General features: G+C 40.5%; 2 protein-coding genes across 2 annotated transcripts; one reads left to right on the top strand and one right to left on the bottom strand.

Moving 5' to 3' along the window:
* The first annotated feature begins 3,093 nt into the window (after positions 1 to 3,093).
* On the top strand, positions 3,094 to 12,071 carry synprb (synaptoporin b). Its single transcript, XM_086040831.1, has 6 exons — positions 3,094 to 3,173; positions 6,837 to 6,919; positions 7,429 to 7,553; positions 9,628 to 9,826; positions 9,916 to 10,107; positions 11,377 to 12,071. Exons 2-6 carry the CDS (start codon positions 6,896 to 6,898, stop codon positions 11,713 to 11,715), a joined length of 879 nt encoding a protein of 292 aa, XP_085896957.1. The 5' UTR covers positions 3,094 to 3,173; positions 6,837 to 6,895; the 3' UTR covers positions 11,716 to 12,071.
* A 3,820-nt stretch (positions 12,072 to 15,891) lies between these two features.
* On the bottom strand, positions 15,892 to 18,170 carry LOC147142202 (green-sensitive opsin-like). The gene is made up of 5 exons (XM_086040830.1): positions 17,679 to 18,170; positions 17,437 to 17,605; positions 16,938 to 17,103; positions 16,588 to 16,827; positions 15,892 to 16,495 (listed from the first exon to the last, which is right to left on the bottom strand). Exons 1-5 carry the CDS (start codon positions 18,061 to 18,063, stop codon positions 16,397 to 16,399), a joined length of 1,059 nt encoding a protein of 352 aa, XP_085896956.1. The 5' UTR covers positions 18,064 to 18,170; the 3' UTR covers positions 15,892 to 16,396.
* Between the last annotated feature and the right edge of the window lie 4,227 nt (positions 18,171 to 22,397).

Below are 22,397 nucleotides of genomic sequence, written 5' to 3'. Positions count from 1 at the left end.
CGCGCATGCGCATTGCAAAGCTGTCCCTGGTCCTGAACAGAGTGGAGAAGGATGCTCGTCTCGGCTTCCTGGAGGCAGCAGCGGTACACCTAAAATGGCTGCCGTGCAGGAAATGCTTTGATGATGAGGCCGGCTATAAAGCAGTCGGAGCAGAGTACCGCATGTACGGCAGCAGAGGCCTATTCAGAGGGCAGTAGAGTGTCCATAAAAAAGCTCAGATAAGGCAAACTATTTGAGCGCCTCTGACATCGCCTGACAGATAGAATCTTAATGCAGCCACACAAGCTGCACAGACCTAACTGCTCCTTTCATTACATATGACATGATCAGTCACTGTAAAAAAGTCCCCGAGGTGAATTGAGTACAAACTAAAACGGTGTTCTCCAACCTCTATTTTACGTAGACATTTTACACCACCAAACACAAAAGTATGAAGTATGAGTTAAAGCTGATCTTGTCTCAATTTACTTACATATGTACTTACTTTGGCTAAAATCCCGGCCTGTTTAATTGAACACAAAGTTGATATGTTCATGGGAAGCCATGACTTATTCTTTCTATAAAAGGATACAGATTTATTTCACCTCATACCATCTAAAGGATGCACATTTGACTGTTCCACCTGTCATTATCTGTTGCTGTCATACATTAGATAGACAAAAATACCTTTGTAATCAAATCATATTTTTTGGTCCAATTCAGTGAAATCGGGTAATTTCCCATCACACACCTGATGATTTCTCATGCCGCAGTAGGGTGCCCCAGCACCCGTGGGAATCACTGATCCAATCTAAAATAACCTTGTGTTGTCTTAATTATGGTTATACTCGGTCAGAATGAGATTTTAATTATTTTTATACGGAAATATTCCATGATGTTGGAGTGGTACACTTGCCTGAGTTTGGTGCAGAATGCATGGCTTCAGTTCAACTTACTCCATATGTGTGCAGTGATTGACCAGTCCAAAGTCAACAACGATAGGCTGCAGCTCAACCCAGACCCTAGTGTGCATAAGTAGATTGTATCTCCATGCATCTGTCTATCCATGTTCCATGTTCCTGTTCAGAGTTGTAGGGAGCTGGAACCTATATATATATATATATATATATATATATATATATATATATGGCAGTCGACTTTTGGTGAGAGGTGAAGTATGGCCAGCCAATTGCAGTTCACGTTTGACAAACAAGCATTCACACCTGTGGTTGATTTACAATAATCACCCAAGCATGTTTTTGGGGATGTGGGAGGAAGCCAGAGCACCCTGAGAAAGCCCACGCAAGCACAAGAAGAAATGGTCCAAATTCTGCTCCTCACATGTACCCCAGCTTTCGCCAAAAGTAGAAGCTCTATATCAACGTATATATGAAAATTGATGGATGGATACAAAGTTCATTAAATGTGTCCCAGCATTCAGTCAAATGTTTTAAAAGGCCTACATATTTGTACATATTCAGACCAAAGGGCTTGTGCGCTGATGTCACATTGCAACTCCGGAAACACTGTGAATCAGCTAAAGATGAGCCAACAAAGGGTGATCTTATTTCAATAGAGCAAACCCGTCGTACCTTCGCTGTCTCACTTCCTGACACAACATGTGGCCCAGATGAGATGATTAAAGTGACAACGTGTCAGCCTGCGTGGGCTAAGTGACAGAAGTGTTCAACTGGTCTCCCTATGGTGTAGAGTGCATGAATGGGGACCATTAAGAACCTCCTAGAATGGGGACCATTAAGAACCTCCTAAGTCAATGCCACAAAAGTGGTACAATTTGGAGTTCAAATAACATTTTCTGGAATATGTCACATTAGTCAAACAAAGCTTGTAGTTCAAACCATCATCATGCTTGACATCACGAATGATGTCTTATCTTAGCTCAATGAGCATCTGGAAGATTACCCCCAGTTGTGCTTTGCTTTTTTAAAAACATTTTTTATATATAATTTAGGTAACAGTATTGCTCTGCAAATATTAAATTCCCTCATATGTCAAGTGTTTTCAAAGTGTGCATAAATTTACTTTGAATTGTATTTACCTGTAGTTAACAACAATGGAAACCACTGCCTGTACTGTTAAAGAACATGTAAAGTGAAAAAAGTACAGACAAAAAAATTGACACATCACCAAGCCTGTCAAATTTAAAAGAATAAAAATATCAAATATTGTAAACACTCCCCACTCAATTCTTTCACGTGACACTCACATTAACACGTTCTCTCAGTTTGTGCTCAAATGTCTATCATCACATAGAATACTGTATGTCTGTAGTGTGACTCACAATCTGAATGTGTGCCCTTGTGTTTAATAAACAGTTAACTTTTCCCTGAAGTGTATCCACACAACAACACAAACGTGACATATTGGACAACTCTAATACCAGCCTGTTAGCCCTGTGAACTAGCCACCAGCTAGCCTAATAAGCAGTTAACTTTCCCTGAATTGTCTGTCTTGTAGACCCACGTGCAGTGAGATAGTGGCTAGCTAGCTAGTGGGCCAGCCGCTAGCTAGCTAACCCACTTGCGCAAATGCGTCTCTAGGCTGCCATGCACCAAAATTCAGTCACCTGAGAAGTTGAAATAGAGTTCAATGCTATAGCGCAACAACTTTTTACAATTTAATATATTCACAAACAAATCAGGAAAACGACTTGACAGGGTCTATAAATGTTTTGAGTCGGTGACAGTTTGTGGTCCTTGAGCAAATTGATTTACATGACACGAAATAGAAAAAAAAATGTTTTCAAATTAATCAGTGTGACTGAACAGATTGAGTTATATTTTGGATGTTCTACTTTTCAAATATGTATCTTGCTCCAGATGATTATATTTTGTGTAACCACTTGACAAAAGAAAATCGCGTAAATTCAATAAACCTATACAGTAGCTGACAATAAAAAACTTTACATCCTTTTGTACAACGATGATAACATTAGTATTGATGATGATGATCTCAGACCACTGTGTGTGTTCTCCCCCACTAGGCCCAGGATGGCAAACATACACGCTCACACATACACACACACACACCCACGCGCACGACTCAAGTGTAAACTCAGCATGCACCGAAGACCAGCGCACTTCTCCGTTGAGACTCAAGTGAAGGTGACAGCTGGATTGGCTGGCTGCTGCTCCACATGTTCTTTGCACATCTGACCAGTGGATTCCCTGGAGGTAACTCCACTTTCAAGAAACGCTTCCGCTGTTCTTAATTCAGTCGCCTGTCTGTGCTTCATCCAGGCTCTTTCTGGTTGATTTTCTGTTTCCTTTCCTGCTCCATGGTTTTCAGCTTCATAAGTTGTCTTTTCCTGCAGGGTGGGACTTATCCCCTTTGGTCTTGTACAGCTGCACACTATTGAATTCCCAGGGGTAGATCTGGCATTCTCCAAACCTTTTAAACATGAATAATTAAGTGACGTTCTCAATGCAATGCCTATACGTCAACGAGAGTGTGTGTACACATTAAATGTTGATGTCCTTTATGGTAGGACAACACACAATTTTGCCTGAGATGAACATTTAGACTTCCCTGGCCCTCAAAGTCTCACTAAACAATTATGCCGAGATCCATTTATTAGCTATTTTGATTGTGTCCAAGTTGTGAGTGATGCTTGCATCGAACTCTGCAGTTGTAGGTCTTTTAAGGTTGAGAAAGCGCTTCAACTTTACAAATCTGAGAATTATTTAATTAATCCAGAGAGATGCTGGTTCCGTCTCCTAGATACAGAACATCTGTCAAATAAATGTTAATGTATGGAAAAAAACAGCAGTGGCAGCAAAGATTAAGATGGATACTAATTTGGCTGCTTCTTGTGATTTGCGCTAATATTAATGGGCCGAGACCATATCAAAGGTTTGAACTTTCTTTCACCCCTACACTATAAATCAATTATTAATAACCGTCGCAGAGACTTGCCTGGCCTAGTATTCACTTGAGTTCCTCCATGACAGTATCTCTGAGTGATTTTATCCAGAAAGAGATAAATGAACAACAATAGGGAATTTATCAAAGCAACAATGGCGGATTATGTCAAGCACAGGGTTGGATTTTGTGTATTGATGTGCTCGCGTCCTTGGAGCGTTGACACAGGCTGTATACATATGTGACAAGGCAGACACTGCGGCAGGACTAAAATATCACACAATAACTGCATATTAATATATTCATGACTTGCCTCAGCTGTCGACATTTTTTTTGACATTGAACATTTTTTTATTGAATGACAGCCTAAGAGAGAGAGAGAGAGAGACGTGAAATGCTTTGTCTTTAGAGTCAAGAAAGAGTGTGAGTGGATCATTGTTGATACACTGCCCCGAAAATGCTGTTTGAGGAAGTGAGAATGAGACTAAATGTCCACACTCAAAAAACGCACTTTCATGCACATAAATTCACAACCACACACATGCACTCACAAGCACATGCACACACATAAACGCACACAAATTACCACGCTTGCACACACATGCGGTTTTATTAAAACATGACATGCTCCCACTCACTTTCAGACACAAACGCAACTGCACACACTGGCGCAGGGTACATAAATAAACATCCCACGATAACATAAAAACATTATATTCATATTGCTGATACTGTATAGTTTATCAAATCTCAAATCTGGATAAAAATCGAACATCCACATACACGTATTGGAAGCAGTGAAACCAAGAGAGATTCTATGAAATGAAGAGAATAGAAAGCCTAAGAAGCCTGTCCGTCCTCCGTCGCGGCCCGGGAACCCTTCCGTCAGTAGCAGTGAACAGTGGTCTTTCTTTTTAAAAGAGCCCAACACAACACACCAGATAGGGACAGACGAAAACCCACTTCCATCCTTGCTTAGTCCATCCTTTTTTGAAAACCTCATGTCCTCAGTCCCCAACATGCGCATTCCGGACGGATTGTTTCGTCCTTAGGACGGAATGCCCATCTCGGCAATACAGTATATACAAATACGCACACACCCTTAGACAAACAGAGAGGCTCAGCGCTTCTCAGGAGGAGCTCTTTGAAATATTTAAATGCTGAGAGTTTTTTTAAATGTGAGATTGATGGAATAAGGTCAGTGTCAGTGTTGCAGCCCCTTGCACTTCTCACACAGCAACATGATGCCACACACTTGCAAAACTAACACACGTATTCGCGTGGGGGTGCGTGCGCGCGTGTGTGTGCGTGTATATATAAGTATGTAGGCTGAGGCTTAGCTAGGATGAGGCTGCAGGCAGTGCCTTCAACAGCAGTAATTGGCTTGTTGGTGCAAGGAGGAGCCCATTTTCCAGACAAAACCTTTTACATAACACAGTCCTCCACATTTTGCTCCCAAAATAGAAAAAGTGATTTGAACATTTGCCACCGATCTTAGTTGAAGAAGAGCACTTTCAGTGCCTGTGATTCCTTTTCACTATTCCTTCTAACTTTGACCTCACTTCCTGCATTTAACAGCAATAAATGTGAGTTGAACTCTATCAGTTACCCATCTACGATTTAATAGCATAATGCTTTTAAGATTAAGTTCAGGAGACGACGCTTTAAACTACAGAGGCGGCACATGTCTGCAGGAAATGTAGCTTAGATTCGTTGGGGCCTGGCAAAAAAAAAAACCACACAAAAAACACCAGATTTATGCTTGTCTCTTTCCTCTCACAATTTTCAAGCTGGAGCAGAAAGATGATGCCAGAAAAAGATTCATTAATAATGCAACGAGAGGATAAAGCATTGCCACTTCACCATGGCGGATCGCCCCCCCCTTCCCCCCACCCCCCAACAATTCTTGATGCAGCAACGCAACATCTGGACACTCGTGGTTGAGTGCAACCATGAGTTAGTAAGTTAAAATGTAGCATAATGTGCATGTTTTACTTCATGAGGGCACAATTGTCACCTGCATTCTGGGTGGAAAAATGGTAACTGTGGAAGGGCTCATATAGTATGATATGGTGCTGCCCTCTTTTGGATCTACCCCGTCATGGAGGCTGGTGGAGGAAAATTGTTTTGGAAATGACTTTTTAGCAAGGGTGGACCCTCAAGTCCTCCACTGCTGGCATGAACATTGTCAGAAGCACTTTAACAACATTCAAATCCTAATTGTATTAACTTATTCCCAATTGTCCATTCTATTCATTTTGTAGCATTTCTCTTGATTGTACTGCCTCCAGCATACATTTGTGTATTTTATTTTATTTTATTTTAATTTATTTTTTAAAAATCCAATTAGTAGCTGAAGTTACGCAAGTAGCAGCATCGATGATAAGGGATATAAAATACTGTAAGTATGGAAAAAAACGGAAAAAACATACAGTAAGAGCAAGTCAAACATGTAATGCACATTTGTAACCAGAAGGTGTCATCAAAACAATTCAGTTTTTGGAACAGTGTACTGTACATTGTATTCTTTGATCTGCTGCAACCATTAAACAGCACTCATTTATTTTCGTACATGAAGGAGGTTATGTATGAAAAATATCAGTCCTGTCTACAAAATCTGTTACATGCCGGTCTGAAGCCGCTTAATGCAAATTTTTGCTGCCATAATTGATCAATTTCCAAACTTCTACACCCTCTAAACTTGCAATTGAGAGATAAGAAAATGTAAACATCAACAGGACACAACTTCTAAATGCTCTGCCTGTAATAAACTGGAATATTTACTCTCGCAACTGTTTATGAATAAGATCCTGCTGAGTTGAATATGCTGGCAATGTGTGCAATGCTTTATATTTAAATGAAACTGAATACACACACGAAATATTGTATATCTGACTCCTCCTTTGGGAAGTTAGTGTACCTCATGTGAGCCCTCCCCTCTGCTCGATTCTCTCCTCTTATTGTCCACATCTCAGCCTGATGACAAACGCTGCACACCGAGTGGACTTGGGCCACACATCTCTGGGATTCTTAAATGTGTATGGTTATATTTGCCCCGGTAAGTGTCTTCTTCTTTATTTTTTTTCATTTTTTTTTCCGCAAGTGAATCAATTGTATTATTTGACCTCTACAGTAGGTTCAATGCACTTAAAATTGAAGTAATACTGTAGCAAGAGTGTGAATATGTATTTAAATATTTGTTTCCAGTGTACGGATACACAAACATACTCATTTTAGAGTGCATGTTGTATTCGCTGCTTTGAATCTTGTAGAAGCGAGCGATATTGTGAAGGCACAGCTGTAGAAACCTTTGATGCGAAAATGAATCAGCCTGCACTGCTGCGGCCACCCTCTAGTGCGCAGTGAGCAGCACTTCCCACCTTTAAATTATTCAGCTTTTGTTTTCAAACCAATTAGTAATTGTAATAATCAGTCCCTGTGATTTATTGATGGGAATACATTCTGCAATAAGCCACACTCACTCTGACATGTCCCCTGATAATCCTTTCACTCATGCCAGTGAACGCTTTTGTCCTCACATGACTGCGATCATATTCTCTCCCTCAGATTTTTGCCATTTGTGCGTTTGCAACCTGCGGCGGCTACTATGGGCACCTCCGGATTAAGGTGGACTGTGCAGACAGTAGACAGAGTAACAGGAGCATCAACATTGAATTTGGCTATCCATTCAGGTACACCACAACTCCGTACTACGACCGACAAACTTTTGACCCAAAGAATAATATTCACATGAACAAATTCATATATCGGCATGTGTTGCATGTACTTTTTGAGTTGAGTATTGGACAAAAAGAAATACACGAAAGGTTAACCGATACACGCACACATAAATATTTCATTCTTATCAAATAGGGCATTTGAATAAGTTCCACTTCAATGTCAACAGTGTTATCATGGATACAGCCAGTATGTTTTTTCAAAGGTCAACATTTTCATATACTATAAGTCGATATTTCATAGTGTCTTGTCTTTCTCTCGATTACCCCTTTAAATAGGTTGCTGAGCTATTTATGTTTCAGAACAACTTGTTGCCATTAAAGAATTGTGGATGGGAAAGTGTTACATTATTCATAAATTGAAGAAGTACGTCCATGCAAACATCAGTGGCTCCATTGCACATGTATTTGCTTCAAGTATGCTATATGAATGACACAATTTGTTCATTTGATGTTTCAAACTTGAAGAGTAGATTCAATGAGATACTTTTTTTTTCATGAGAAAGACACACCTCGCATAAGTGGCATGAAAAAAAGATGATCTGTGTATCCTGTCACTAAACGAAGCGGTCTCTGAGCAAGCAGGCCCAAGGAATTGTGGGTGCTTACCGCTAGACAAGATCAATAGTGGAAACATTCTGGCGCGTCAAAAGGGACCACTTAAGGTTACAATCTTGACTGATCTGGCTCCGAGTGCATTTTGGTCTAATGATGCAGTGAAAGATCTCAGGCAAAGGGCCCTTTAAATTGGACTGGCTTCCTGCCTCCACATTACAAATGAGGTACGGTAAGCTCATTTTGACAAAAGTGAAATACAATGTCTATGATGAGCATGAGCACACAAATACTTTTGGATTTCCGTTATGAAAATCTGAAGAAATCTTTCCTATAACCGTTCTTTTTATTTTTATTTTTTCCAACAAGGAATCCACTGATGTAAAAGCAGATGTTAAACAAGTTAAAATGATCTAAAACATCACACGTATTGACTTAAACAAGGTTTAGAACATGGCCCAGTCATCATTGCAGCTCCAGACGTGCAATATAATTGGAGGCTGGTGTTTTTTTGTGGTGTAGTGACAATGAACATCTCACTGTCGATCACTGACACTTTGAGCCAAGATTCTAATTAACAGCTCAGCTTGCGGGAAAAGCAAAGCCATCACTTTTCGGTCAGTGACTTTCTGACATTCAAAGGTTGCTGAGCTTTAAGTATAGTTAAAACATCCATCCATCCATCCCTTTTCTATAGCGCTTGTCCACATTTGGGTCACGGGTGAGCTTGAGCCTATCCCAACTGATTAGGCAGGATGGTTGCTAGTCACTCAGTGAGCACAGAAAATCATTCACAGTTTAAACAACCTGAAAGTGGAAAGTCAACCCAAACATATATTTTTCAAGAAAATATTCTATTCAAACCCATTAGTTGAAACAAGGCATTCTGATAAATATTGCGTTTGTGGAATAAGAGTTAATCCACTCGTTTTTAGCCATCTCTAGGGGTGGCCATTTTGTCACTTCTGTCGACTGAAAATGACATCACAACTACTCAGGGCTCAGATAACGACCATTCACGGGTGACCTGTTTTCTGAAGCTAATCCGTGATTGGTCGTTACTTGAGCCCCGAGCAGTTGTGATGTCATTTTCGTTTGACAGAAGTGACAAAATGGCCGCCCCCTGAGATGGCTAAAAACGGGGGGATTTTGCTGCTTAACTCATATTCCACAGACACAATATTAATAAGAATGCTGCGTTTCAACTAGTGGGCCTACTGGGAACATATTCTTGAAAAATTTTGGGTTGATTTCCTCTTTAAATAACTTAACAGGCATGTTTTCGGAATGTGGGAAAAAGCCGGAATAGCCGAAGAAAACCCAGTCCATCCTACATGTAGACTGTGTTGGGGTAAAGTTAAAATTAAGTCATCAAACTATAATGTCACACCTGTAAAATTAACTGACCATACTTTCACAATCTGTATTTTCTCTTAACAAAAACTGAGAGATTACAGAGAATTTTCCTCTGCAGGTTACAACAAGTGCATTTCAGGGCTCCGCTATGTGAAACAAAGAGGGAGGAAATTCTCTTCCTGGATGGCGACTTTTCCTCCGCTGCTCAGTTTTTTGTCACCGTGGGCGTGATCACGTTCCTCTACTCCCTACTGGCAACTGTGGTCTACATCTTTTACCAGAACAAATACTTGAAAAACAACAGAGGCCCACTTGTGGTCAGTGACTGTTCGTCCTCTCATGTAGCAAGACTTGGACTTGTTATATTAACTCACGCGTGTTTTGTTCTTTTCCTTCTGGCGTGCAGGACTTTGTGGTTACGTTGGTCTTCTCCCTCATGTGGCTCATCAGTAGTTGTTGTTGGGCCAAGGCTCTCTCTGATATCAAGATGGCTACGAGGCCTACCAAGGTGCTAATGCTCATCGCTGCCTGCTCGGCCCAGGAGAACAAATGCGCGGCTGCCCAGGAACCTCACTGGTCTCGGCTTAACACTTCTGTGGTGGGTTCATATACGTCATCTACAGCAATTTAAATATATGCAATTTAGTCTGTTTTAGTTACAAAAAAACCCCACATAAACACATGCCAGGCACATTTGTTAAAAATTGGGATTAGTTAGCAGGATTATAATTTCCTTGAGGACAGAGCAAAACCAACTGGTTGTTTATTTGAGCTGGGCCAGTGTGGGATTCAAGTGGCGGGACCAACCTTGTTAGCTGCGCTACAAGTGGTCAATGAGCTGCAGTGACTCCACTCAGTCGGTCGATATTGTGAGCTAATAGGCGTAATGTACTGTCATTTGGGGGATGATGGGGAAACTGGCCGGGTTGTGCCCTCCAAACGCAGCCGGTTTAAAAAGCAAGAAAGGAGTAAGTGGTGACCGGTATCCACTGTTGGGAACGTACTGACTGAAAGTTTGATTGATCTTAAACAATGCTGCAAAGAAAAGTGGGCTGCTGCAAATGTTGCCCAGTTTGCCCTCATCAACTTAATGTGTTCTCTCTTTTTCCACTTTTGCTCATTATAGCTACAACTTTACAATGGATAAAGCAAACCTTATTTTTCTGAAGCAATGAATAAACAGTCCAGCAGCAGTAACAAAAATTCCTTTTTTTTTTTTTTTTTTTCCTATGCCATGTTTGCGCTGGCTATCACTAGGCTGAGCTCATGGGTTTCAATCATAACAATGAAAAAAAAAATACTTCTGCCGCTATGCCTTTTGAATGACGAACTACTGATGGGTAAAGCTATGCCCCTGTGCAGACGGACACGCACAAAGGAAATTACTCCAAAACACAACTATAAGGATTAACACGATACAGCATACATACATATTTTGGATTCTCAGTATTAACCCAACTGTAACATACATTCTTTTTAGGGCTGCACAATGTTCGAAAAACATGCGATATGTGATCTGGATGTTGAATATAGCGATGCCGACATTATTGCGATATTTAACATGTACCTGAAGAAATGACATTTTTACTATGTAATGAAAGAATGAAAATGTTTTCATGCAGCAAAATAAGTATGCTAAATGTCTTCTTAGCTAATTAATTGTAATTACCCTGGATAATGTTAAACTATTGGATGGCTATGCACATTTAAATGTGCATCCGACTGGGCAAATTCAGATAAAAGCATACAATTCCACAAGAAAATGATTGCATGTCTTTGCAATGTGCATATTGCATGGGCCATATTGCGATATCAACATTTTTTAATGTTTTGTGCAGCCCTAATTCATTTTATTTTCCCCCTCCAGGTTTTTGGTTTCGTCAATGTCATCCTTTGGGCTGGAAACATTTGGTTTGTCTTTAAAGAGACAGGCTGGTATAAGATGGGCCAGAGATATCCCACCAGGAGCATTTCAGGAAAACGTGAAATGCGCCAGCATCTCTACAGCGAGAGCAGCTTCGACCTTCAAGAGGAAAGCTTTGGTCCTCAGCCGTCCAAACACAACAACCTCAACCAGACGAAAGGGGATTTAGGGATGCAAGTGTACCGACAAGGCAGCTTCAACCAATCACAAATGAGCCATGGCCTCCCGCAAACCTATCTTGGCCAGCCAGTCATTTATGACAGTAAAGGAGGGGCCCCGTGATCATTATCAATGGCAAGTAATTTTGCCCCATGTTTATTTTATTGGATACATGTGACACTTGTATTACAGTAAAATTGTGTGTATCATACAGCTAAAGTTTTTGATGTCATCTAACTGACCACATAATTTCAATCTAAACAGAACACCCAAAAACTAAAAGAGGTTTGAATAAGTTGGAAATGTATGTGGTGGTACTGTGGGTCAGCTACTGTACATAGCTCACTTTTTGTTGACTAATTGTCCGAATGGTCTGTTATAAATGTCTGGTATCAAAATGTGTTATCTATCGATTGCTATAGATGTAAAACAAACATATGGAAGAATAAATAACAGAGCAAACGGTATTGTGTGCAAGTACATTATTGCTGTGACTGCAAAACCGTCGCAAAATGATCACTTGAAGATAATACAAAAAACTTTGTTGATACTGCTTTTAAATTTGAATGTCTTCATATAAGTTATTCATTTCAAATAAAGAGTGGTACCGTGTAATTTAATTTCGCAATATTGGCTTGATTGGATTTGTGTTAAAAGTAAAATTAAAAATCTGAAACCCCATATGTTGAATCCTGATGCAAAATACTGTTTCACTCCATTTTGCGATACATATTTTGCTGAGGGTGGCATGGTGGTCGACTGGTTAGCATGTCCGCCTCATAGTTCAGAGGTCACGGGTTCGATTAGGGCTCCGGCCTGCCTGTGTGGAGTTTGCATGTTCTTCCCGTGCCTGCGTGGGTTTTCGACCGGATACTGCGGTTTCCTCCCACATTCCAAAAACATGAATGGTAGGTTAATTGAACACTCTAAATTGCCTTTATCCTTGCGTCCATGGAAAAAGAAAAAATGTCAGCGGTGATTCAAAGTCAGCAGGTAGAAAGTAAAAGAGAGAATGCTAAATGAATAAAGCTTCTTGCAGAGAACATTAAAGTGTGCGCCATGCGGCGTGCCTGGATTATCTCCATTGCAAAGGCCAGCGAGATAATTCCTCCTGGTGGCTGTTTCATCCCTTTCAGTCAATTAACGTAATACCTAGTCATACTTAAAAGTCCCACTAATGCCTTGTCAATTATCTTTCTTTTGACAAAGCCAAGACAAAGAACCGTTTCTGTTTCAATTAAATTGTACGCCCAAGGCCCTTATTGCTCATCCATAAAGTAAACTAACAATATCCTGCTGTTTGGACAGTCCATGTGTTGCATAAAGTCAACACTGCTTACATTATTGTTGTTAAACACCTCAGAGTAGGTTTGTTTCTTCAGTTTTTACAAGATTACATGCATTGTTTTCTCCAGATCTCTTAGCATAAATTCATTGTTAGTAGATTATTCAAATTTGGTTGTCGATATTTTACATGACTTCTGATTTATTTTATTTTATGTTTTTTTTAGAACCTTTTATAAACAATGTAACAATGAAATGGAGGGGCAATTGTGAATTTGGAATAATATGATGAGGCGATACCATCATGCCGACCCTCAGAAGGTACCCATTACTACGATGTGGCCTGTGATAAAAATGAGTTTGACGTGCCTGCTCAAAATTGTCCATAAAGTGAGACTGTGAGTATAAGTTTATATTTGCCTGTATTTGTCCTGCAATTGGCTTTCAACCTGCAGCTGTACCCCGCCTCTCAGACAGTGGGGATAAGCTTCATTTTGCCTGCAAGCCTAAAGAGGACAAGCACTATAGAAAATGGATGGAGGTTGTTTTATTATGCTTTCTATGACACTGTGTGAAAGACCTTAGAAAATCATTTGTCATATATATATATATATATATATACACACACACACACACACACACACACACATCAGCCTGGAATTACATGCACTTTGTTATTAAGGCCTCAGTTTGCAGCGGTCCTCTATCTGGTCCAAGTAATTACTGTAAATGGCAAGGAGAAGTGAGGCTCCTCTCTGCGGGTGCTGCCCCTCACGCAGATGCTAATGGCATGCAGGTGTCCGTAGCCGCCTCCCCGCACTAGTAAATTACAGTGCATGTGCTCTCAGCTTGACAATTAGGATCAGTATGCGTGAAGGAAATAAAGGGTTGCATCACGGGATAGATGTCACATTGTATTTTGTATAGTACAATGATCCTAGTTGAGCTAATGTGTTACAGACTTGTGTGTCACATTTTTTACGGGTGTATTTGGATCGAAAACTAAAAAAGGGATGGTTGGGCCGGGATGGCCATGTTTTCACTTACAAGTTTATTTGATATATTTTTTGATCCTGAAAATGAAAAGAGTTGTCATTTTCTATTTTATCAATAAATATGGGAGAAATTAGGAAATAAGTGACCCCATGAATAACGCCTCTTGTTAATGAGGAAAATGGCCCCTACCGTTCTATCCTTGTTTGGTCGTTGTAACTGGGGGGACTGATTACAAACTCTCCATTGGAAATCATTGTACTTTCATTGCTTATAACATCCAAAAACGGTGATCAATTGGCACCAAAATTTATGTGAACATCCCTACTAATACCCACTTCAACGTATGAAAAGGATTAACCTCTCCATGGCTAATTTATATGAGAATGAGGAAATGTGGAAGTGAGCAGAGCTACATAGATTTATGATGGGACGCTTCTTTGCTATAAAAAAAACAAGCAAAACAGTAAAAAAAAAAAGCACTGCTTCTTTGCTGAGCACGTTTAGGACGATCGAGGCAGTAAACACAAGTCAGGATACTTACAGAGACTTAAGTGAAAATGAGTAGACGTGCACATTTATTTGGATGAGGAATGGCCCCAGTTTTTCGACCTACAAAAATTTGGAACGTAACCTCGCTGAACATTGATCCTTGTTCGATGAGGTCTTACCTTGCCTCCCTCCAGTGAGTAGACCGCTGAGACCGAAAAAATAACAAGCCAGCTCCAAAAGGGGGTGGGCCAATTTGTTGTAAGTGTAATCACAAAAAAGCCCTTAAATCACTACAGGGTTTTTTTTTTTTTTTTTGCAGTTGGGGGGACATTTTAGTACTGATGTCATTTTTACATGCAAACTTATTATCTAAGTGCCAATGTTAAGCTCATCCAAGTGTCGCTATCTGTTGGTTGTAAAAAAAAAATGCTCTCACATGGTCCAGGTGATACTAAGGATTGCCTCCAGAGAGCAGTATAGCATTAAACAATATGCCACACTTCTACGATACTGCAAACTACAACCATCATCATTATCATCATCCTCATAATAACAATAATAATAGTAATAATAATAATAATAATAATGAACATTTTTGAATCAACATTTTATCTTATAAGGTGGAATACTTTATACAGTTCGGCCATTTACAGTAAGTTCTGTCCAAACAGCAAATCTTTTTGAATGAAAACAATTCAACAGCAACATGGTTATAGCTGATCACTTAAATTATAGATGACAAGCTAAAATAAGATAATCCGCTGATGGAATCCAAGGCAAGAAATTGTTTTAGCATCCATTTCTGGAATGCCTTATGGCTACATTAGACGATTCCCAACAGATTGCTTGAAGGCACTTGCAGCTGTTGACACACTTGCCGGATTAGCACACAGCTTAACTACCATTGGGTGTTAAGGAGTGCATCTGTGATAAAACTGTATGATCTCCTGGCAACCCTTTGACGGAATTGTGAGTGTATTCCAGATGATGGGAGTGTGCCTATACGGACAAAACCTGACTGTGACAACATGCAACAAGTATAGAACGGTGGTGTCACAGCCACATTGCTGTTATTTCACAATTTATTCATGTATTTTGCTCAGTGGGAAAAAGGTCAAGCAGATTCCAAAATAAAGCCACTGCAGAAATTATTTTATGTAGGTGTACTCTGGCTGCAGAGTTTACTCTCATCGATTGTTTTAGTGTTTTAGGCTAATCCATCATGTAATTATCAACACATCCTTATGTCTGTTGTCTATTATACTCAAAATTGGACCACCATTAGTAAAAGACACATGACGACGAGTAGACTAACATTGAGACTGTATACTTGTTAGGGTAAAAGTAGTCACATCCTGCCGACCGTGCCATTGTCTTTGTAATTTTCAAACTGGCCTTTAGGATGTGCGCAGACACACATTCAAACTTGAACCTAAGCCCAAATGGAGTCACGTTTGGTACGTTTCTGCTCATTGTAAGAATAAAAAGAAAAACAATACACACAAATCAAGAGTCAAAGGAGCACACAAATCTTTTCATGCATGCATTTATTTACTCCATCCTATGTTTTTTTCTCATTTTTTTGTGAAATACATAAAAACAATCACACTGGTAGCCCAGTGAAACAATCACATAATTATATGAAAATAGCCTCACACGTGATTGCACATGGGCCAAGCGTTGCCATGCTGCAGCAGGTTCAAACTTGATAATCGAGCGTTTTTGAGTGCCATCAAACTCTGTAGTGAGTCACTGTTCATTCACACTCGCACACTGATGCACACACAGACGGACGGCACAATGCACGACTTCTGCAGCATTCTGGTATCTCTCTTGCACTGCTTTTTGTATATACATATTGACAGTTGAGTTGATATTCGTTTGTGTTTTGTCCAGAGTCCATTGATTTTCCTTAATTCCATTTGGCAAAAGTCCAAGATGTTGGGGTTTTTTTTGTTTTTTTTCGTGGGATCGTTTAAAAATCTGGATGCAATCAATAAGGAAAATGTCCATGGATTTTGAGGTGTCATCATATTTAAGACACAGAAGACACTTCTGTCTTGCTGGTGGACACTGAAGTCTCATCCTCCACCATGCCGCCCATTCCAATAGTGCTCAGCATGCAGTTACGGAACTGGAAAAAAGAGCAAAGGGAGCAATTTCAGAAATGAAGTAGCAATATTTCCAACAACCAATCAAGACGCCGAGACAATATGCCGCACCGACCTGTTTGTTCATCAGCACATAGATGACTGGGTTGTACAGGGCAGAGCTCTTTGCAAAGAAGGCGGGGAGAGCGGCGGTCAGAGCGGAGAAGTAAGCTCCCTTGTTCATGAAGATCCAGCCGGCGAAGGTGGCATATGGGGTCCAAGCGATCAGGAAGCCAAAGACCATCAGGACGCACATACGTGTCACTTCCTTCTCAGCTTTTTGGGTGGAGGCAGAGTCCTGCTGCTGGGCTGCAGCCTTGAAGCGAACCAGAGATGTCGTTAAAGACCCAAATTCAACAGTGTGCTGTTGGGCTGTTGTTTTTTTTTAGTAACAGATGGGGAGATTAAATGTGTTGCACTACTTACAGCTTTGACTGTAAGCACGAGGCTGCCGTAAGTGAAGAAAATAAGGAAGACGGGAACGAAGAAATGGACCACAAACATGTAGATGACGTAGGATTCATTGTTGAAGCCTGGAGCCAGAGTGTAGTAGTCGGGTCCGCAGGAGCACTGCATGCCCTCAGGGAGGTATCTGTGTAAGAGTGAACATATTGCCTTTGACTACTTAGAAGTAATCATCTTCTTTTGTACCAAGTGGTTAGCGATGCAAGAAGATTGCAATTTTGACACAATCCGTGTGGTGTTTAATGCTCTCATATTGCTTCCACAGCCCAAAAACATGCATGCGAGGTTTATCAAACGCTCTTCAGTTTGCAGCTCTCTTTGAGTCAAAAGTAACAAGCCAGGGTGGACCAAGCCTGTTGACCGTCAACAGCCATTCAGTGACATTGACAGTTATATGTCAAAGATGCATTTGAACTGAGTTAGAAACAGGTTGGATTGCATTAAAAAAAAAAAAGCCTACCGGGACCAGCCAGCCAGTGGGGGTGCGGCACACGCAAGGGCCATGACCCAGGTGAAGAAAACTCCAGCTGCAGCATGGGTCCCAGTGAACTTGAAGCTTCCCATAGGTTTGCACACGACAATGTATCTCTCCACAGCCAACACAACCAGAGACCAGAGAGCAACTTCACCTGCAGGAAAGCGTGGTTAGAAATGGATCTTTTTACCACCACTTCAAGCACTTTACTCCCAAACGGATCTTACCTCCGAGCGTGGCCATGAATCCCTCGACCGCACAGGCGGTTGCTCCCAGAATGAAGTAGCCGTTGATAGCGGATGTGATCGTGATGGTGAACCCAAAGGCGCACATGATGAGACCGGCCACAGCCAAGTTGACCAGGATGTAATTGAGAGGTTGCCGAAGCTTCTTGTTCTGAGCTGTGACCAACAATGTCAGCCCGTTGATGGGGGTTCCGGTGCAGATCAGGAAGAACATGTAACAAGCCAGAAGCCTGTACCAGATGGGGTCCACCATGTAATACTGCTGGTATTCAAAGGGACTTCTAACAATCCCAGTCCTGTTGGACATGGGGATGTAGAAGTTTTTGCCCTCGGTGCCATTAGGCTCAAATTGTCCATCCCAACCCATAGTCGTTAAGTTGGTTCGTGGGAGCTTCAGTCCGCCCAAACTTGGATAGCCTGTCGTCTCGATTGGTGTTGAAAGCCAAACCCACTCCAGCGGCTTATGGCGCCCTGGGTGTTGTTTTATACCTCCTTGTGGTGATCCTCAAATTGGCCAAATTAGATTACAGGAGGATTGAGAGGCAGTGTACAGCTCAAGTCTGACCAATTATTGACTTTGCCAAAGCATGAAGGCAATGCGGGTCACCAACCATCACACACTTTTACAGTTAACGAGGGCATTATTTCATTTACTGTGACCCATGTGGGAAACAAATCAACAGCATATCCTCTCCGAGCTCTCAGTGACCCATCACTCTCCTCTGACGTTCCATTTCATTGATTCCGTATATAATTCTTACGCGCACATCATTTTTAACAGTATGCTGCCCCGCTCATATAATTGAAACCCAAATACTGAATTAGAGAGTGTGATACTCGTGCACCAAACAGCAACCACAATAATAACGGTATTAGTCGAAAGTGTTTATGGCTCTTCATTTCTTTTATGATGAATCCTACTTCAAGAGTTTTCATGCAATTTACACGATCACTATAAAATCAAATACCGGTACGCTAGTTATGAGGGAATGTCCGTCACTAACGGCCAGTTTAAGGCTTTGCTTTTGTGGAAGCTTAATGTGAGAGATCAGATCAGAGTGCAAACCGCGAGGCTCGCGAATGATTGACTGCAACTTGTCCTACTAAATGTTAAACACCAATGTTTCTCTCTTCCTATAGTCACCTTTCTGATAGCTGAACTCCTCAGCTTTGACATTCAATGTCAAATGCTTTACCTTTACAGATTGAATGTTTAATTGCATCCGCAGGAATGTAAGGTAGAGAGGGATGCATGTTTAGTATAAATGTATATGCAGGTTAATTAAAATTATTGTGGTTTTCCTGATTCCGATTGGGACTTATGTCCAAAGCTACACATAGATACCTATATATTTTGAATCATTCTGTCTGTACGGACCAGTGCCAAACGGCCTATGAACTGGTACCAGGCCATGGACCGATGGTTGAGGACCACTGATTTATCCTACTCATCTGAAAATGAATATACATACATATATTTACAAATATTCGTATTTTACTGTATATGTTTGTGTTTAGGGTTTTTTTTTTTTTATCTTCAAGGAAAGTAATGTGGTGACTGACCACTGTGCCTGGTGGGGCAGTGTCCTAGTCCCCGCTATTCACTCGCCCCCACTGACTTGTACAGTAGCATGGACGCCATATGCCACTTTCACCATATGGAACTTCACACAATCGGACTACTGTAATCTCTGCTTTCCTTATGTTTGTGTGTGATACGCACTGTATTCATTTACGCATTTAAATCCAAGGTATATAACTTGTTAAGCAATGAATAGCTCATGGATATTCAGGGCACAACATAAGGTAAAGTTGCACAACCTAACCTGAGCCAGTGCAAGCATTGTATCAAATATGTGTTTTTTTCGTATGTTACATATGTTAATCAAAATAGAGGGGATTGAAGCAAGCTCAAAGAGAAGCTCGAGCTTCCTATTGATTACAGTTTATCACTTCCACAGCTTGGCATCAGAAGACACTGTTGGCTGTCTATCAGTGACTTGAACAGGAAGTGTGATCAGGTTAATCCACTTATGGGTCTACGCCTGTGTTTCCCAACTTTTATTGAGCCAAGGCACGTGGAGTATTTCGCACAGGGAAACTATATATAGAGAAATAATGATTGTCACATATCAGTTTACTTTTTGTAAAATCTGGGCCTGTTTTAATTGAGCACAAGGCTGATGTACAGTGCCTTGCAAACATTCACCCCTAACGCTTATAACCGTTACATCGCAACCTCTAATTTAAATGATTAATTTGGCTGAAATGTATTTGATGGATCTGCACAGAATAGTCAAAGTTATGAATTGAAATGCTAAATATATACGTATGCATATATACAGATTAGGGATGCACGATAACTATCGGTCAGATGCCGATCGGACCGATATTGGGAAAAAACGATAACTAGAAACGCCTCAAATACTCAACATTAGTCTGGTCATTGTCACTTTAACATCGCCACACAACAAGCCTCTGCTGCATGATGTCTCAAGTCAAACATGGCGCAGCCATCACCAGTGCGGGATCTTTCTTTGGATTGTTTATTTAGTTTATTACAAGCCAACTCTATTTTGCAGACACATGTGTACTAGAATTCAACAATGTAGTTGCTACACGTTTGTTTCTCTGATAGACAACAAAGCGCAAGACATCAATTTTACCAGGGACATACCATGGACATGGACATCTGATGTTAGTTCAGTGCCTTGATGGTGCAATGGTTGGATGAGGACTACAACATTCAAGAGTCGCCTCAATGAAACACTTACAATAAGATGACAATGTGCAAAGGAGGTGGCATGATGTGTATAAGTTAATGCATATGTACTGTATATGTATTTTTATGTTGTATTAGAGGGCATGAGTGGATTTTCATTCATATCCCACGACCACAGAAAAAAAATCCTGTATCGTCCCGTCCCGGACTATAGTAAAAAAAATAAAATCCTGTCCCATCCCATCCTGTCCCATCCCGACTCCTATCCTGTCCTACTGCCATTTAGAATGACTCCAACTCCCGTGCTGCTCCCATTTTGGAGGTCAGGTACATTAGAAAAAAAAAAATATCATTCTTTCTTCCTTATGGAATCTCCCGCTCCCGTCTGCTCCCATTAACTTTTTATCCTGTACTGTCCCAATCCCGTGATTAAAGATACATTGACTCCCATAGATAGATAGATAGATAGATAGATAGATAGATAGATAGATAGATAGATAGATAGATAGATAGATAGATAGATAGATAGATGGATAGAGAGCTGTTTCGATCCAACAGCAACTGACTGCTACAAGATCGGAGGCTGATCGCATCCTTGGAGGCGCTGCTATGGAGATTTCAGTTTGTTTCAGTTTCGTAGTCCACCTTTCACCTGAAATCGGCTTTGACGAGCTCCAGCACCCCGTGACCCTGGACAGGATAACCGGAGTAGAGAATGGATGGATGGATGGATGGATGGGTGACAATGGACATGATTTGGCCTACTATTTTTTTATTTCAAGCCTCGCTTATCCCCTCGATCTCAACCTCCAAAATGGCGGCCAAACACGTGATCGAAATCTATCTATTGGTCTTTTGCTAGCACACCAGATAATGCACGTATCCCTGTATTAATAAGGTTCATGACTTGGCTTGGGACTTGAATTGACATTACAGGATTTGACTTAACTTGAGGTAACCAGTGACTCTACTTGAAAAATAAATGACTTGCTAGAGACTTAAAAGTTATGATTCTTGACTTTCTTTTGACCTGCGCGTGTGATTTGATTCCATCTTTTGCACGTAGTGTACATTTTTCTTGAATAACTCACACTTTTATAAGGGCCTGTTATGCTTTTGTACTCTTAATAACAGTTGCTACAGTAAGAAGCTCTGACACATTATCAAAAGTCATTGCATACAATTTTTAAGTCTTCTGTTATACACTATGTTCGTTTATAGAATTAAATCTGAGATCAGTAGGGTTATAATAGTTTGGGATTTTTCATTGTAGTCAGTTTTAATAAAATAAATACATTTAAAATGTATCCACAAACCTCATGGATAATATTAATTGGCGAAAACGAAGGCTATTTTTCACTGTAATTATAGTTTGTTTTAATTAGTTTTAATGTACGTAAAGTGTAGTTTCAGTTAGCTTTTGTTCTTTAAGGGCATTTTTGTTTTTTATTTTCTCTAGTTAACCGAAATATTTTTTCAATTTGATTTAGTTTACGAAAATGTCCTTTCAATGCTCGTTTTTGTTATTTTGTTAGTGTTCGTTAACTACAATACCCTTGGTGATCACACAACTGCTACACGCTATTACTTTTGACTTTTGATGCAAACGTGTGTCGCATCAAGGTAGCTATTATGGTCAAATCAAAGCCTTCTGAAATCACATTTCACTGCATAAATGATAGATTGAGAAGCCACTCATACAAACAGGAAGCCAGCTGTCACCCAGATTCCATAAGTATGACAATACCCACAAGCAGGATTTCCAGAGCAAGGAGCTTGCGTTTATCTGCTTAGTGTCCAGAAATTGTCACGAGCAAGCTTTCCTAATCTTCAATCCTCGCAAATTGGATTCACACCTTCTACGCAATTGCGAGGCGTTTAGTACGGTGTCTGTGCGTTACTGTGCGTCTGTGCACACATTAGAGGTGACTCCTGTCCACCTCAATTGGCATAGTCTTCAAATGTGATTACAGCAGCTA

Source organism: Filicampus tigris, chromosome 9 (assembly GCF_054856515.1).
Source record: "Filicampus tigris isolate MCC_2025a chromosome 9, RoL_Ftig_1.0, whole genome shotgun sequence".
NCBI classification, from domain to species: domain Eukaryota; kingdom Metazoa; phylum Chordata; class Actinopteri; order Syngnathiformes; family Syngnathidae; genus Filicampus; species Filicampus tigris.
This window is presented reverse-complemented; position numbering and strand designations above follow the sequence as displayed.

What these genes read in the sequence shown, in the direction of transcription:
- synprb (XM_086040831.1), top strand. Translation starts at nt 6,896, where the DNA reads ATGTGTATGGTTATATTTGCCCCG. An exon ending in GAATTTGGCTATCCATTCAG is followed by an intron (nt 7,554 to 9,627) that starts GTACACCACAAC and finishes TTTCCTCTGCAG; the next exon opens with GTTACAACAAGTGCATTTCA. An exon ending in CTCGGCTTAACACTTCTGTG is followed by an intron (nt 10,108 to 11,376) that starts GTGGGTTCATAT and finishes TTCCCCCTCCAG; the next exon opens with GTTTTTGGTTTCGTCAATGT.
- LOC147142202 (XM_086040830.1), bottom strand. Translation starts at nt 18,063, where the DNA reads ATGGGTTGGGATGGACAATTTGAGCCTAATGGCACCGAGGGCAAAAAC. An exon ending in TCGTGCTTACAGTCAAAGCT is followed by an intron (nt 16,828 to 16,937) that starts GTAAGTAGTGCA and finishes GTTCGCTTCAAG; the next exon opens with GCTGCAGCCCAGCAGCAGGA. An exon ending in ATGTGCTGATGAACAAACAG is followed by an intron (nt 16,496 to 16,587) that starts GTCGGTGCGGCA and finishes TCTTTTTTCCAG; the next exon opens with TTCCGTAACTGCATGCTGAG.